Source organism: Pseudonaja textilis, chromosome 1 (genome assembly GCF_049901715.1).
Source record: "Pseudonaja textilis isolate UNSWEBS1 chromosome 1, rPseTex1.2, whole genome shotgun sequence".
NCBI lineage: Eukaryota > Metazoa > Chordata > Lepidosauria > Squamata > Elapidae > Pseudonaja > Pseudonaja textilis.
The window spans coordinates 162,806,968-162,821,969 of record NC_141990.1 but is presented as its reverse complement, the minus strand read 5'-3'; the positions used below and the strand labels follow the sequence as shown (position 1 = coordinate 162,821,969).

At 34.8% G+C, this 15,002-nt stretch overlaps 1 protein-coding gene across 7 annotated transcripts in view; it reads right to left on the bottom strand.

The window, feature by feature from the left end:
- Window positions 1–15,002, bottom strand: part of IKZF2 (IKAROS family zinc finger 2) — a 129,454-nt gene that overhangs the window by 10,824 nt on the left and 103,628 nt on the right. For 5 of the 7 annotated variants that reach the window (XR_015740692.1, XM_087919617.1, XM_026707592.2 and 2 more), the window contains one exon: window positions 6,080–6,223. The exons of the other annotated variants lie outside the window; for them this stretch is intronic. Coding sequence is in view for 4 of the 5 variants with exons in the window: in XM_087919617.1 (XP_087775743.1) it covers window positions 6,080–6,223 (144 nt within the window). In the remaining variant the exon portion in view is untranslated. The remainder of the gene's footprint in view (window positions 1–6,079; window positions 6,224–15,002) is intronic. 7 annotated transcript variants of the gene reach the window in all.

Here is a 15,002-nt window from a genome sequence, read left to right as displayed (position 1 = left end):
AAAATCTATGCAAGATATGGAATCCTCAAGCACTGAAGCAACTAAAATGAAGAAAAATGAGACATTCTACTATAATTTATAAAATCTGGGTTCAAATGTTGATCATTTGAGAACTAAACAACCATATAGAACAACATGGACATTATATGGGCACAGATGACAAAATTTATTAGAATCACCTATTTTTTCAAGAATATTATATATCAGAAATGAAAAATGTGTGGCACACAAATCATGCTTCTTCCCATGTTCAGTGCAGATTGTTAACATCCTTACATTGCCAATTTCAGAACTGAGCTCAGTCATTTTGGATCATTTGAATATGTCTGTATATGCCCAAATATCCTGGCTACTTGAGCAAATCAAGGAAGAACGGGAGGGGTGGAATTTGAAGTTTAGGACTAAAGAAGTCTTAAAGAAGGAGGTTAGAAAAGGGGAAAGAATGAGATAGTAAAAGGATTGCAACAACAGAGGAACTGGATGGTTATAACTTTTCCCTTTGTCCTATAAGTGACTTTTGGAGGGCATACTGACCTTCACTCTCATAATAATAGAATAACATTCAACCCTGATATGATATTGAATGAAGAAAACTTAATCAGGTATGTATGACTGAAGGAGGAGCAAAGTCTGATTCTGTACTATTCTGAAGAAATACTGAATGTAACAGCAGCATAAGTCTGAGAAGCAGGAGGACTTCAATCATTAAAAAAACACATTTAAAAGAATCCAAAACATGCATCACATGCATAAATACGCACATTTTTTCCTGGTAATTACTACAAGTTGTATATGGAATATAGAGGTTTATTGCTTACTCTCTACTTGTATCCTCATTTGTGATTGCAGAATCAATCTAGGATCGAAGATGGTAAGGGATTAAACATAGGGGATTTCAGTAACCTATGCTAACTAACTCTTTCAAGTCCAATTCAGGATATTATAATTATATTGATAACTGGGGACCATCTATATCAATTATAGAGCTAACATATATTACAGCAATTTGGATTTGGGGTTATTATGGACCGATGGAGAGAAGACCACTTATTTGTTACTGAGGGTTACGATCTAATAATATATGAGCTGGCAATGATTGGCACCTATTACAATTGTCTGCTTCCAGAGATTTATAAAATCCAAGGATTCTTGCTGGCCCTGGGTGATTTTCCAAGCAACTTAGCTGACAATTCCCTTAAGACTATGGTTACGTAACTGAGTGGTGAGAGAAGAGGGGCTACTGACTAAAATTACTACTTCAGAGCACTACTTCTGATTCTAAATTCCACTCTGAATACTCCTTAGTTTTTCATGCGTGCTGAACAATGAAACAAGACTGTATTCAGCTAAAATGGAGTCAAAGCAAATCTTATACTTCTGATTACAAATTACCTTCCTGTGTTGGTAGTGCTGTGAAAAGGGTATACATCTTGTTCAGCACTATATTTAAGTGATTATCCATTGGTTAATAAAACACCATGCTATAGTTGGAGAGTTAAAATGTTCATCACCCACGCCAGTTTAGATGCCATAGTTACTTCAGGAACTATAGAGATTATATTTGTCAGAATTTGTAACTGTCACCTACTGTAATTACTTATTTACATATCTTTGTATACCAGTCAGTTGTCAAGACTCTTGGTGAAATCTGTGAATCAGTTAAGTTGCTTGTAAGGGTTAGGGTGATTACTTGTTCTATAAATCTTTGCTTATTGTGACTGAAAGTACCTAGTGGGAAGTCTCATACTGTAATTAATTGGCCAGCTACAATAGAGGAAGTTTATTATTTAGACAAATTTCATTGATCAGTGCATCACTGATAAAAGCTTTAGTTGCCCTCATATTCTTTGCTAAGTGAAAGATGGGAGGAATATTACTGAAAATCCAGTATCTTGCTGGGCCAGCCCCATGATTAACAAACTGGAAGTGTGGTATTTCAGTAATTCAATTTCTATTTAAAGGATTGCTACCAGAAGTGGTATTAGGAAACTTTTACTCCAGATTCTCTCCTTCCTGTTGTTTAGATTCTACACAAGAAGATAGAGATTGCTTTTAACAAATAAAAAAGGAATGCTTTTCATGACAAACAAAATGATAAAAAAAACCTAATAAGATAAAAGAAGTTACTGTAGGCTATCAGCTGAAGATCTGAAGCTCACTGTTATTGATTGATTGATTCAATTTGTAAGGTTGCCTAATTGTACAAGTAATTAAAAAATAAAGTAAGAACAATGAAAAACAACAAAAATTGCATTGTGGAAATTTAAAAGATTTAAAACATTATGGTATTTAATATAACATACAAGTTGCTCTTGTTCAAGGCTGCTAGAAAATCCACATTTTAAAATCTTTTCTAAAGGGTTGGTCCCATTGGTGGATTGCTATTCCAGAGGGCAGGAGTCACCGTTCAGAATCAGAAAGAAGGCATGGGTCTCATATGATGACACTATTTTTAAGAGACTCAGAGCATATGAACAATGCAAATATTATAGAATGGTAAGAAATAGTTAGAAACATGCAGCCCTATAAAATCAAGCCCCTAAACCATAAATAGCTTTATAGATGACAATGAACACCTTGAATTGCACCTGGAGGCCAGCCTGTAATCAATGCAGGTTGTGAACGGATGTTTGCTATTTTGTTTTATGGTTTTACTCTGTAATATTACATAGTTCTGTTTTCATATGATTTCATAATCATACTCTGGAATTCTTTAATGTTGGGGGGAAAGGACATAAAACTTTTAAAATATTTATACAATAACATTTGCAGTCAATCACATAACAAATTACACAAGAACATTATCTTGCATATTTTCATATAAACTTGATTAAAGAGCATTTGGAATGGATTTGCCTGCTGACTTTTTCCAATGGTATACAATTCTACAAAGAATTATGGTGGTTTCATTAATTAGCAATTGCAACCTATTCAATAAATGAATGGTTTATAGTTTTAGATTATAGATGACTGCTCATTTCATCATTATGAACTGACATTCCATTGATGTAATGGAAAAACTGATTAATATTATTTTGAATGGTCAAGATTTAATTACATTTTCAAAAAAATCAATATATGCTGTGTGATTACATATGTATGATATGCCTTACCTGCCATATATTTTGTTTTGTTGTATGTATAAAAAGAAAAAAATATTTTAGAATATGTACACAGTATTCCCCTATTGATTTTGTATGATCTTATTTATTTATGACTACAAATTATATGCCCCTCCATTTGCAAAGACTTTCAGAAGTTTACAGTTTTTAGTTGGGCTAGCTTGATCTTACATATCTCAAAATACCTTTCTAAGGAGCTATGTTTCTACAGCTCTATGGAAGTACAATAAGGATCGTGTGGTCTGGATATCTGGGGACAAGATATTCCAAAGAGGTGTTATCACTAAGAAAGGTTGAATCTGAGATCCATGAAACCTTAACAAGCCCACTCTCCCAGATCTTATTGGAGAGGCTGATTCAACATAGAGAAAATGATCATGGTGACACCCAAAGCCTAAGCCATGCAGGGGTTGAATTGTATCCTGAGGCTAATTGGCAGCCACTGCAATTAAAGAGGTGAAGCTCAGGACACCTACCCATAACTCCCTGAACTACTGTGTAGTGCATTAATGAAGCTTTTGAACAATCTTCAGTGCCGCCCCATGTAGATTGTACTGCTGTGAAATGCCAAGGCCTTGAGTAATTTTAAGTAAAAGTCCCTGATTCAGGAAAGTCCACAACCACCTCACATGATATATAACTGTCAAAGGTTCTGATGGCCAAAATCTCCATTTGCTATTCAAACAGGATCCAGAAGTGCGGAACTCCCAAGCTGTGGGTCAAATATATGCCATCATTGGGCACAATCCACAGCCTTGGCAGGATTTAGTCTAACTCTATTTCTCTCTATCAACAGCTAAGGCACCAGGTCAGAAGCTCCATCATACATGCTATCCCAGACTGGAGACAGATAATTTAAAATGAATTTATAATTAAAACCTGATATATTACCAATATCTTACTGGTATTTTGGTAAGAAATATGCTTACATAGCTAATTCTTCATCTGCCTCTAAATGTTTAACTACAAAATATAAATATGGATAAAGCTATAGTTAATTTTAATACATGATCTGAAGAATTGTAAACAGTATTTATTCATTGGATGTGGTTACAGTAGTTATTATGACATTGAATAAAGAGTTATTTTATTTTCTCAGATTCTAGAGGATTATATTTTGAATCTAAGGATTTATTTTTATTTTTTTCAGCTTTTCTCTGAAGCAGGACATTTTTACTCCCTTCCCTGAAATTTCAACTGTAAGAATACAATACTGTTTTAGTTTAATTTGAGAGTAAAGTTCAGTCTCTAGATTAGGAAGACATAGCTTTTCAGTTTTCTCTATACTAGAGTATAATCCTTTTTTTATGAAAAGGTAAAATTATTGTCTTTTGTTGGGATCTTTGCTCAAATTATCATCCTATCCACACAGAATAGAATTAGCTTCCTTTACAAATGTTACACAATTTAATATGTGATTATGCATATATCAAAAAGATAAATATATTCTTGCATAATTTCTGAAAAAGGAAACACATATTTTCATAATTATTGTATTGTGCAAATATTTTAACTATTGCATATAAAACATCTTTGTTCTGTTATTTATTTTTTAAATATAAATTTCCATACTTCTCTAAGAAATAAGGATGGATTTTATCCTCATTTTTTGTGTTTCTGATCTTTCTGCTGGCACAGATGGGAATAGCTGAAGCTTCTACCAAGACAACTGAATCCAGAAAATACAACTCTAAACCATCATAATAGGTCAATTTATTTTTCAAAGTAAAGCTTTCATAAACAAGGAAGAATGAAGATTCATTAATTATGGGGATTACTGCCAATGTATTGATTTATTACATGTCATTCAGTGTTAGAATCAGATTCCAATATCATTTTAAAAAGAGGATCAGGCTGAATATGTTTAGATTTCTTATGAAATATAACTCTTTCTGCAAGGTAACCTTTTTTGTGAAAAGCAGCTAAATGGAACTGCCCTGCTTTTATTTATTTTACTGGTCACCCAGGAGCTCTTTTTGATCCAATATAAAGCCTTCTAGTGAATGCTAGGATTGCTTACAAGCTTCTATAACTCCTTAATTACCTTAGCTATGTCCAGGGTCTCAGGTGAGTTACTCAGGTGAGTAAACCCAGGGTCCAAGTGGAGAAACTCCAAGCTCTAAGCCTGCTGGGCCCTTCACAGCTGCAGCAACCTCGCCCAGGACTCTTCATCTGAGCTTTAGAGGGTTTTTGCTTGTTTTATTTTTTATTTATTTTTTGTCCTCTGAGAATTTAAAAATTCAGCTATCCTGTCAGTTTTCCATTTATTTATTTTTATTTATTTTCCAACATGCATGCAATTCATTCAGATGAATGTCCTTCTTGTTCCCTGACTGCTTGAAAACTCTCATAGGGCATACAAAATTATGAGCTGTACCTCATGTCTTGTCCATGTATTCACTTTCCACACTCTGATTTTGTAATGAGAGACCAATATTAACAAGGCAAGCTCAATAATACTTAGATTAGAATACTTCTATTGTGGTTTAGGTAGAATAAAGAAAAATATTCTTTCAACAGTATGTTTGTTTTAAATAGCATTGTATAACATAGCAGAGGGTAGAGTAAGAGTGTTAAATATTAATGCTAATTTAAAGAAATCTCTTCTAATATAATGTGAACAAATGTTCTACTCAGAACAATCTGTTATACTTTTTTTTACCACCAGATTTTCAAGCTTGCACCTATTCCTAGGATCTAAAACCATGCTTTTTTATTATTATTAAAAAGTGAATGATTGATATTCACCAGTTCCTGAGGGCTACAAATTATATCCCACAGTATTGGTGCTATGGCCATTTTAGGTTTCTAGACCTTCTTGGTTTACCTCATCTCCCCCTCCCCTAGCTGATTTATGCCCATACTGAAATTGCTAATGGGAGCATCCGAAAGTTTAGGATTTAATCATAGGCTGTCCTTTTTGCTACAAACAACAAAAGTGCTCATCTGAAGCTTACCCACAAACTTCTGTGGGGTGGAGCTTTTACGCTTTCCCATGTTGCTTGTCAGCTTCTCTATAACAGCAGGTCTTTCAAAAGGCACCAGAGTAACATTGTTGTCCATCCCAGCTTCTTGCTCCTTATAATCTTCCATAGTAGAGACTACATAAAACCAAAAAGCCAAATCAGAAAGATCTAACTACACTTCCAAGAAATGTTTAATTGATAAATAGATTGATCAACATGGTAAACTTTGCAAACTATAATTTATCAGCATGTGCCATAAAAAGCACGAGGGAGATTTAAGAGTCATTCAGTAATGATCTCTTTTGGTTGGGGACCCTCTGGGCTATGACTTTCCTTCCAGGGTCTGAAGGAAAAAATGTCAGGGTGGTGGGGAAAACACTGATTTCTCCTGGCAAAAAGACAGGGAAGAGGAAGATTTAGGAATGTTATTATCAGACGGTGATCACAGATACGAAGGTATGCTTCTCTAAGTAATTGCATAAGCCAAGAATCTGCAAGATCTTCAGATAAAAACATACATTATTCTCCAACATATTAACTCTCATGAATCAATAAAAAGTTAAGTAGCCCGATATGAAACACATTATAATGGCAATATTTCAAAATACTACTACCTTTATTACCAAAGAGAAACTTTAAAAAAAACTTAGCCTTCTTTGTTAGGGAATATGCTGATTTCCATGTTTTACTTCTAAACTGGCTCTGCTTTTCTCCTAATCAAGTGTGATGCCAAAGCATACACAATGTTGTTCTCTCCAACTAAGGAAAGCTGAGAGTCCTAAGGAATCCTATTCTTGAAGATTAATCAATGAAGGTTTACATCAAGACATGAAGGGAAGGGAGGTTATTGAAGGAGAAAAAAGAAAGACTGCGAGTATATCATTTTTTCTTCCCAGGGTAAAATGAAAATGTTTTCATCCCCATTCTCAAGACAGATCCAGAAGGAGTGAAAGGGGTGGATGTGGGGAGTTGATAATGGAAGCTTCTGCTCATCATACCATCCCTATATTTTCTGTTGAATACCTGCGTACAACATTTATTTTCTGCAAACACTATTTTTACAAACACTTTGCTCCTTCAGATAACACCTAAGAGATTTGGAAATTAACTGGATTGATGCTTAAATCTTACCAGGACAACAGCAGCAGGACAGACTGTCCATTCCACCTGAGGAAAGCAAGTGAGTTGTGGCTATCCTCCAGGAGCATAATGAAATGCTCAAGAGAATACTTGTGGGATCTGTCCCATAGCCTATCTTGAACTGTGTGGGGGGAACTCAGTTCTCAGATTGTCATTAAAATGTTTATTATCTCATTAAAACAATTCCACAGATTTGCAATGGGAAATGCTTTTTCTTTTTGGTGCCTGGCATTCCTACACTGCCCTGTCCTCTTCATTTATGAGAAAAGTTTTCTTTCCTGTTTTATTGTGTCATTGGCTTAGCCCCCCTGTTTTGGCTTCCAGAGGAAAATAGGCACAGGAAATAACTTGAACTCCATTACCTATATTAACTTGAGATCTTTTATTTATGAATATCTACGCTTGCATCGTCTATTGCTTATGCATTGTCTCTCCCACATTTATGAATGTATAAATATGAGAGCATCCCTTTGTTGGGTGGAATCTCTCTCGTTATTCTGTCGAGGAAGTCTCACCAGCACATGCTGTTTTATAAATACTGCAGTAAGCCTTGATTATTTGCTTTGGGTCCTGCATTTGATTCCACAACTGTTTCCTGAATAGTGTAGATTAAATCTGGATCTGATCATTCAACCATGGACCAATGTGATATGTTATATCATCTCACTGAGAAACATTATAACTTGCTTAAATGTATATTTTATGTTATTATGCATATTTGCCCCAGTGTTCACTTTTATATTAAGGAAATCACTGAGGTTTAACCCAGTCAGTATACTATCCTCCATTGGTTTATCCATTGTCCATTGGCTTATTTCTATTATTCAAAAAGGGAAACAGTAAGAAAAAGAAACTTCATGAATAAAGGCAAAAAGTAACTTCCCCCTTCATCCTCAGCATGTATACTCAACATTTTATCCCTGACTCTTAAAATACAATCAAGTACAACTTCATTCCATACTTCGCACCATTTCTACAAACTTATCTCTAAATCTTTAGCTCTCCTTATTAATTGGCAAAAAGGCAATAAAATAAACAAAAATACCTAATAATGTGTATATAAACTCCCTGTTCATTTAATCTAAATGCCCCTCATTTTAATTATCAAAATCTAATTCCACTAATTAAGCATTACTGTATAAAAAAATTAAAAACTATTAAACATTACCTGAAAAAACTCAGTGAAGGAAAGCCACACTTGCCCACATTCAAAGGCTGAACTTGCATGAAATGGACTATGAACATGCCCATTATATATCTGACGGGGATCAAATCTCCAAGCTCCAACTCTTAGTAGTTTAATTGTACTTGTGATTATCAAATTACTGATCTTCTATGAGATTAATTCTCCCAAACGTCTAAGAAGGTTGTAAAATTTATTAATAGCCAAGGGTTATTTCATGTAATTTTCTATAATTTTCTTTCTTTTTATTCACCATATATGTTGTATTTTACCTTTATGATTGGCTTTGGGCAATAAATAAACAAACAATCATAAGCCCAAAACATTAAAAGCAATATTATCTAATGATAATCAAGGTGGAAGTTATATGAATTTCTACTCCAGAAGATAGGAACCATAACAAGAAGCCAGTTGAAAAGTGCCCATAGTTATAAAATCATACAACATGGACAGAAACTAATTTTTTCTAACTCATCAACATCATTTTGATTTATTTATTTATTTATTTATTTTTGTCTTCTAGAATATTAGCTGTCCTAGACAAAATTTGGGTCATGTGCAAACTTGATATAGATTCCTTTCATTCTATCATCCAAGTCATTATTAAAAATGTTGAAGACTATCGGGCCACAGTATTTCCTTGAGTTTGATAACCACTGTCTGAGTACATGTATGAGGGTTTGGACAGATGAAAACCACATTCCTTCAGTTCTATAGATTATAATTTATTTGTTCTTGAAGACACAAACTTTTTCAAGGTAACTATGAAGACAACTTCATAGTTAAAAAAATTAATTTACAATCCTGCCTAGTCCAGTATTACTAAATGTAAAACATTATAAAAAGCATGGAGTAAATATCCAAGTTTAACTTAAAAGGTAAACAAATAATTAGAATGGCTGAATAGTATTCTAGTTTATTTTATGTTTTTGTTTTGAAAAGAAAAGCAACTAAGGAAGGCTTCAAATAGATATGGAAAATAGAAAGATTTAAATGTTAGATGCAGTTTTAACTTTGCCTTTCCTGTTTGCCTGACCTAGCCACTGTTCCATGAGAGAGAGAGAAAAAGGAACCATGATGCTTTCTGTATGACCTGATCCAATCAGGCTTAATTATATTTATGTAAGAAAAGTGGAATATATCATTGCACTTTAACAAAGGCAAAAAGTAGTTAGGATTGCTCAATTCTGAGTAGAAAAATAGTGATAAAGCAAAATTGGTTAACATACAGTATCTATCCCTACTCCCATCACTGTTCTGATTGAACAAACAACAACACAGTTGCTTTTTTGATTTTATACAATCTATTCATGAATAATAACTATTTTAATCTGACAATGGAATATTGTACTTCTTGGGGAGGAGGGTGCCTTCAAATCACTTCTTGTCTCATGGTGATTGCCTGAACTAGTCCCCGCAGCATTCTTGGGAAACAGTGGTTTGCCCTTGTCTCCTTCTTAGGGATGAATGTGAATGACTGGCCTGAGGTCACCCAGCTGGCTTCTCCCTACTGGGAGAACTCAGTCTCTACCACTTTAACAAAGTGGCTTTCCTAAATCAGACAGTTACTCATATTGAATTTAAGGGGCTAGAATTGTTAATTGTAAGCTTTGGGATGGATTAGTTAGGGAACTGAATTTGTTAGTATCCCAAATTCTTGGGCTAAGCCAGGAGTCTTCAAACTTGACAGCTTTAAGACTTGTGGACTTCAACTCTCAGAATTCCTCCTCCAGTCATGTTAGCTCAGGAATTCTGGGAGTTGAAGTCCACAAGTCTTAAACTTGCCAAGTTTGAAGACCCTTGGGCTAAGCCAATAGCAGCAGAAGCATGATTTGCACATAAAGTAATAGTATGGAAAATCATTTTAATTTATATTTAATTTTATGCACTCAAACAAATATATGTATGGATGGATGGATGGATAGATGGATGCATGGATGGATGGATGGTATTTGGCTTTGTTCGGGTATTTTCCCAAACTTTTATTTTTTTTTATTAAAAACTTTTTTTTATTATAGTTGTGCTTTTAAAGTTGTAGCAACGTTTCGGCAGAATCTCATCTGCCATCATCAGGCTTCTGTAGAAGCACAGAGAAGCACAGAGTCGAAGACACAAGCCTGAAGATGATGAATGAGACTTTATCGAAACGTTGCCTAGATACTTCTAATATTACATGGGAGAAAACCCGAATAACCATGATCCACATACAAATACCCGCGAGAACCTCAGATATATATATATATATATATATATATATATATATATATATATATATATATATATATTATAATTCTAAATGGAATTGGCTGAGTAAGAAATTAATCTTAAATCCCCACAACTCTTCTGCGTTTTCTCTTTCCCACCATGGCTCATAGATATGTAGTCATTAAGAGAAGTACTAGCAAGTCTCTGGCCAGTCTTCAATTCCTGTTGAAATACCTAGTATTTCAAGAATAATCAAGAATTCTAAACATTTTGGAAATTCTTTTTTAAAGAATGCCAACTGGACAGGACAAAAAGAGTGCAACTAACCAAGTTAATATGACTGTGGATCAGTCTGTATTCCACTGATTTTACTTTAGAGTGCCCAAATCTGGTTTTTTTTTAGCTCTAATCTGACAGCCCAGTCTAGTTTATTTCACAAACAGTAACCATTTCATAAGAGTAGAAAATTGCTGACTTCATTTTTATGATTTCAGCTATTCCACTATTAATAATCCAAATATCCAATAATACACAAATACTTGCACACGAGTGTAGGATTTGAAGCAAAGCCCCATTCCAAATATAAAAAATTAAAAATTAAATTATAGTCCCATCAATTTAAACCTAACCACTTTAACCGCTGTATCTTACCAACTAACTCAGCTTCACAACCAATTTCAGCCTAGAAAAGTCTAGATTGTACAATGCATGTTTCCTGAGTGGACTTGCCTTAAAAGAGACAAAAGGGTTCTGAAAGCAGACATAAGAGCAAAAAAAAGAGGGATGTCTCTAAAATACAATCTGCCTTCTGCAGGAACAACTCATCTTCCTGAGTTTCAATCATACATTTTCTATCCACATTTGCAAAGAGAAGGTGCTACATTCTTGCTATTTTCTTTTTAATGGAGTTTCTGCAATACTAAAGCAGATAGAAGATAGATAGGAAAATGGGGCAGAATACATCAGTCAATGCAATTTGGTACCTCCAACATATACAGGCAATGTTGACTTTATACTAAAATCATCATCCTGAGCACTGTAAGGTTAAGTGTACACTTTTTCTTCTGCTTCAACTATAAACTTCCAAGCTATTATCATACTCATTGGTGCTATCACATGTTTTCTCCGAAGAAGCATGAAAATGAATTAAACAGATGACCTGTCCCTGAGATGCTGCTGCCCATGTCAGCTCATTTTCTGCAGATATTTGCATATGATGGGGCATTCCATTATATGAATTGGATTATGGCCATATACTCTGTGTGGGGATGCCCTTGATTTTCAAATACCTGGAAACAGCTGCTGCTCTCAAATGTGACAGGACTGTCAGGAAGAATGAATAACGGTAAGCCTATTTTTCATAAGCCCAAGGAATGCCCATGTAACATCACTGCTTCATGAGCTGCACTGGTTACTAGTTAGCTATGCAGTGGTGGGATTCAAAAATGTTTATTACTGGTTCTGTGGGCGTGGCTTGGTGGGCATGGTATGGCTTGGTATGGCTTGGTGGGAGTGGCAGGGGAAGGATATTGTAAAATCTCCATTCCCTCCCCACTCCTGGGGGAGGGTTACCACCAGTTCCCTGAACTGCTCAAAATTTCCACTATTAGTTCTCTAGAACTGGTCAGAACCTGCTAAATGCCACCTCTGAACATATGCTATACAACCTACAACTTTCACGACAGGCAGCCTCATTATTTGAGGGACTGCCTATCTCCTACAATTTTTCTTCTCCCATAAAACCTGACAGAGAGCATAGTAGAACTCCTAATTCTCACCCCTCACAGACCCATTTTGCTTCCACCCTGATGATGGTCCAGAAGGTGCTGAAAAAAATTGGTTATTTTCCCAGGCCTGGGAGTACAGTGGCTGGTGAGCCCTGTAACATTTTGTTCTGTTTCTATGGTTTTTCTTTTTTCTGAAGGCATATCTCATTGAGCTCTCATTTTTTTTAAATCAAAATTTTATGAATGTCCTGCAATATATGTGACTGAAATATGCTGATTTAAGATAAACCTACAATATGTGTCTTGTAGCATGATGGTGATGGTGGCGGTGGTGTCCTCTTTAATAGTAAAACATTCTAGTAAAAACCTCCAGTTCATAGAAATGACACAACTGATAATTAATTTATATCTATTTTATAAATAAGCTACCAAGAAAGAAGATTTGCTATGTCAATTATTTCCTTGTTACCATTTGTTCAGGAATCTTTTTCTGAGACACACACAATAAATTTTCATTTTCTATGGGAATCCAACTGCTGGTAAATAGAAGCACAAACAAGAATTCATGTTTACTTTCAAAAGGACTGAAAAATGGGTGATAAAATATTGATTATAAATATTTGTCCTTGTAATCAAGAACTTTATGTCAAAACTATTGAGAAATCAACTACTATTTGATGTTTGTATAATTTTTTGTCTTCAAAATAATGACTTGAAAACAGGTACCCTATATTCAACAGGGCTTATGCTTGATAAAGAAAGTATCCATGGGACCTCCCTTTTAGCTTTTTAATTTTGCACCTATTCTTTGCAGATAACTTCCCACAATTCATATGCTATTTGTTGAGAAAGTTCTCTTAAAGAATAATTAAATAAAACAGTAAGACACAGAGAAAATAACATTATCACCCTAGCATGTAAGTATTTCAATAGTTTTTCACAATATGGGATCTACAGGTTATTTTAATCATAGGCTTTTCATCTGTTACAAAGACATACCATAGCTATGTTTGTCCAGAAAGAATTTTGAAATATTTGTCACACTTCACTCACTTACCCTGATCTCAGTATTTAAATTATCTCACTCAATAATTTCTTGGAATGGAGAGGACTGAATACTGCTCCAGTATCATAGTCCAAATCAAATTTGGGTCAGCCAACAGAGTAACTCAGGCAAGTATAACTGGAACAGAAATTTGAAGTGATGGGACACTGTTCCTGAGGATTATGTTGTTTTGTATTGTTTAAATATTTATTCAAATAAGCCTTGTTCTTTCATGCACCAAGCCTCCCCTCCAATGTTTAAAAATAACATAGAATAACCTTAAATAACTTTAAATAAGCAATTGAAGAAACATGTTACTTGTAATTGACATAAGAAATAGCCTAGAAAAAAATAGAAAACACATCCAGACCCAAGCCTTTTCAGAGAAGTAGTTATCTGAATAACTAAAAGCCACCATGAAAAGGGTTCGACTAGAAATCTTGGCAAGAGAGAAGCCAATAACTTGTCAGGCATTATACATCTAATGCCTCTGAGTTTGCCATAACCACCACAAAAATGGAACTATTTCTCATACATCAAAAACAAAAGAATAAAACTTTAAAAAATATGACTTCCAAATATATTTAATTTCTTGTTTTATAAATTAACTCTAGATGCAGGCACGTATTCTAGAAGCATAGAAGCCATACTCACAGGACTCTGAAACCCAGAAAATACAATACAGGAAGCAGAGTCAAATGCTAGGCAAAAAATATGTCTCCTGCTCATTCATCAAAATCAAAGTAGCATTATGATAAGCCCAGATGATCTAACTTGGTCAGTCATTGTATATCGGTCATTGACCAGCCCTGACCTAAGTCACTCATATTCCTGACTACATGTTCCTGGTCACAAATGGTTCCTATTCTTTTAGATAATCATGCAAAAAAAAAGAGGTGTGTGTGTGTGTGTGTGTGTGTGTGTGTGTGTGTGTGTGAGAGAGAGAGAGAGAGAGAGAGAGAGAGAGAGAGAGAGAGAGATTTTCTAACAATGCAGCGAACCAGTCACCTGCTTCCAAGTCTGCTGCATGACTGAAGAAGATCAAAAGGCAGAGAGAGTGGATTGATATGCTAAAACATTTACTGCAATGGCTCAGGTCAAAAATGAGGCTATAGTCTGGAAAAGCAACTGCAATCTTCATTCCCTCTTGCATGCAGATTTCGTCTTCCTTTCTTGCTTTTTGTTAACTGTACAGTTTTGTCGGGATGTCCAAATCGGCAAAGTACTGCCTTTCTCTTTTTCCTTATAATTTACAAAGACATTGACAAAGTTTGCCAAACTATATATCACAAAAAAGGTCTGAAATGATTCAGCGTTATGTTCAAATAGAGGCCATGAATGGTTCCTTCTAGTTTTCTCCCATACTAGGAAAAGGTCTTTCACCTTTTTAAAGCTTGTATGAATCAAGGAGAGAAGGTCTCTTTTTCCCTGGAGAGCCCTATAGCTCCAAAGAAAGGAAATACCTGTTTGAATAAAGTGTCAAGCAACAAGCAATATTTGAGACTTGAAAATGGCATTGATGAACTCATTGCTTCCTCTTATACAAGAGGAATATAGATTATACATCACTCTGAGCTTTACGGTAGTGTACTGGATATATAGATGGGAAAAAAA